Raw genomic sequence first — 3,089 nt, 5'->3', positions numbered from 1 at the left:
GCTAACTGGTTAGCAAGATGCTTCAGACAAACCGGCCACAACCAAACTTGCCAATCAATCACTGCCAGGCCAATTCAGTGACTTAGACAGATTTATTTTTTCCTTTTGTAAACACAAGAGTAGACAAAAATAAATTTCGTTTAGAACAGCTCTCTAGACAATTTCATTTTTGAAGTTGCAGCCTTTATAAGGTAAGCAGCAGTTGTTGTTGAGCTGCTACTACTGCCTCCAGCTCCTGAAGCACTTGCTTCTCCTGGCTCAGGGTAGGAAGAGGACGATGATGACGATGCTGTGACGGTGGTAGCCCCCTGGGTTGAAGAGGCTGACATGGTTAAAGCAGCACAATCCATTGCCCTACTAGCATAGGAGATATGGTAGATCTTTATTAGTTTCAACTTGGAAAAGCTCAGATATTGCTCTGGTGGCAGGTGTTTTTGTCCATAATATTTGTCCAAAAAATTTGCCAGTGTTGTTTTGGTAACATTTTACATTCCACCTTCTGCTGTTGCCAACACTGTGTGTGATGTCATTGTTGCTAAGTTGCAGACACAACAGCAATATGAATTGCAGCAATAAAAAATACAAATGTAAATGGTTCTTCAGTTGCAGGCAGCCGTGGAGGCAGAGTTCCAGGAGAAGTTCCAGCGTTTACCCGGTGAAATCCAAGACTTCCTGCAGGACAGGAAGCTGGAGGGCAGAGGTCACAGCAAGTCCCGCCCATCAACTCCTCACGAAACTCTTTCAGAGGAGGATTGAAAAGAAAAAGAAAAGAAAAGAAAGGAGGAGAGGGAGGAGTGATTCAGATAATGAAATTCTGAACAGAGGGCGAAACCTTGCTGATGAAGTAAATATTTATAAAGACTGTTATTAATTGTCTTTTTAATGAAACAAAAACAACTTTGAAAGATTTTTAAATTATTTAAAGCATGCATTGTGTTGTACTTCCAAATTTAATCAAATGTCATTCAGTTTTATGTTCAAACAACAATCTCACAACTTACTGCATGATCAATCTATCTATCTCTCTATCTATCTATCTATCTCTATATCATCTATCTATCTATCTCTATCTATCTATCTCTATCTATATCATCAATCTATCTATATCTATTTATCTACATCATCTATCTATCTATATCTATCTATCTATCTATCTCTATCTATCTATCTGAACTGCTACTATTGAACTGCTACTTTCATTAAATGTTATTATTTAAACAGTATTTTTATGGAGTAAATTTTTTTCCATTACTGTTACAAGCAAAGAACATGTTTTGTTAATGGTAATTGAAAAAAAAAACTGAGATTGAATCTGTTTTTATGTTTGATATATTTTTCTTTTTTTATTTCTTTTTTTCAGTCTTATAATTGCATTCTTTTGTTTAACAGATCACATTTCTAACTTTTCTTTACTTGTTGCAGCTAATGTCCAGCAGACCGATAGAAAAGCGCCTTCACTCCTCACTTGAGAGGAAAGCCCACCTCTAGAAGTGAAGGGCACTGTAAAACATATCTTCTTAAAAAATGCAAATTTGAGAAAATAAAAAATTGAAAATAAAAAATACAAAAAAATTAGAAAAGATCATTTGAAAAAAAAATGTAAACACAAAATTACGAGGGGAAAAAAATACTTGAAAAATAGAATCACCAACTTTATTCTGAAAAGCTTTTTTTATTAGAAAAGTTAATCAAAGTTTCATTACTGGATGACAATTTTATTTTATTTATTTTTGCTAAATTTCCATTTAAAACACATGTTCATTGCTTAAAACAGTAATGTAGCAGAAGCCATTGTGTTCATATTTGTATTTGTAACCCACACCTACACAGCCTGATCAGTCAGCTTCACTGCAGTGCTAAAGGGTTTGAAACAGAGGAAGCAAGTCATAGCATATTGTATGTCATAATTAGGAAATATAAAGAAATTATTTTGAGATATTAGTTATATTATTGAAAGTCATAAAGTTTTAATTTCAAAGTCAAAGTTACTTCAACCATGTACGCAATGGACCGTAAAGGTGTATTTTAACTTAATGAATAAATGGAAAGGCATCAGCAATGTCCTTCCAGAAGCAATTGCTGCAGCGCATTAATCCATGAAAGCTTCTTAGGCTGTTTGCAAACATAGTAAAGTCTGCCACTCTATGGTGTATATACAAAAGAGGATTTAAAAAAAAAAATTTTTTTTAGTCCTTCCCGGCAGATTTAACATAAACTCGGATTATGCAACGTTTGGGGAAATTGCAAAAAAAAAAAATAAATATAAAAAATGTATAACTAACATCTGTATTACAGAACAGATGTAACAAGAGAGTTAAAATTAAAAAATCTTCCATTTAAAGGAGAAGTCTGGTCAGCGATGAATAATCAATGGATCTTTATTTATACCTAAAACTAATATGTTCCGAGTGCTGCTTGCAGTGCGTAGCATCAGAGATTGAACGAACAGATACTGCAGAATGGAATAATTGAGATAGAATGAAACAGATAATGAAAAGGGGTCCCCATGTCCTCCAGCAGTCTAAGTTTATATAATCCAACATCATCCCAATATATAACTGAAGTTAAATCCGTTGAAAGAAAAAAAATTGTTTAATTACAATTAAAATTACAGTCTCGCCGTCTGCTTGACCAATTTGACCCTTGCTAAAGGTGAAAGTTTTTTTTAAAGAGGCATTGCCAGGTTATTTACACACCTGGATATTATGAGATGTCACCGATCATTGAGTTAGAGCAGAAATGATATTAATAAAAAATATTCTCTTGTGAAATCCTTCACCCCCCTTGAACTTTTTGACATATTGCCACATTTCATGCTTCAAACATTAAGATATAAACTAATGCTTTGTGAAGAATAAACAAGGAGGACACAATCATGAAGTGGAACAAAATTATGTTAAATTTCAATGTTTTTTAACAAATAAAAAGCTAAAGTGTGGGGCGGTAAAATGAATGTGCTCCTTTATTTTTAGTGCAGCAATCTCCTCCAGAGGTTCAGTGAGGATCTCTGAATGATCCAATGTTGTCCACCTCTGTATAATCCATATAAATGCTCCTGCACTGTGATCGACTCAGAGCTCTGTTTAAAG

At 34.0% G+C, this 3,089-nt stretch overlaps 1 protein-coding gene across 1 annotated transcript in view; it reads left to right on the top strand.

Moving 5' to 3' along the window:
• Nucleotides 1-1,070, top strand: part of LOC107098647 (1-phosphatidylinositol 4,5-bisphosphate phosphodiesterase beta-1-like) — a 72,973-nt gene extending 71,903 nt beyond the window's left edge. Inside the window, exon 31 of the mRNA XM_015396422.1 lies at nucleotides 604-1,070. Coding sequence (XP_015251908.1) covers nucleotides 604-756 — 153 coding nt within the window. The 3' untranslated portion in view covers nucleotides 757-1,070. The remainder of the gene's footprint in view (nucleotides 1-603) is intronic.
• Nucleotides 1,071-3,089: the final 2,019 nt, after the last annotated feature.

Source organism: Cyprinodon variegatus, unplaced genomic scaffold (assembly GCF_000732505.1).
Source record: "Cyprinodon variegatus isolate N-32 unplaced genomic scaffold, C_variegatus-1.0 Scaffold27, whole genome shotgun sequence".
NCBI classification, from domain to species: Eukaryota; Metazoa; Chordata; class Actinopteri; order Cyprinodontiformes; family Cyprinodontidae; genus Cyprinodon; species Cyprinodon variegatus.
Note: the sequence above shows the minus strand (reverse complement) of the source record. Positions and strands in the feature narration are given on the sequence as shown.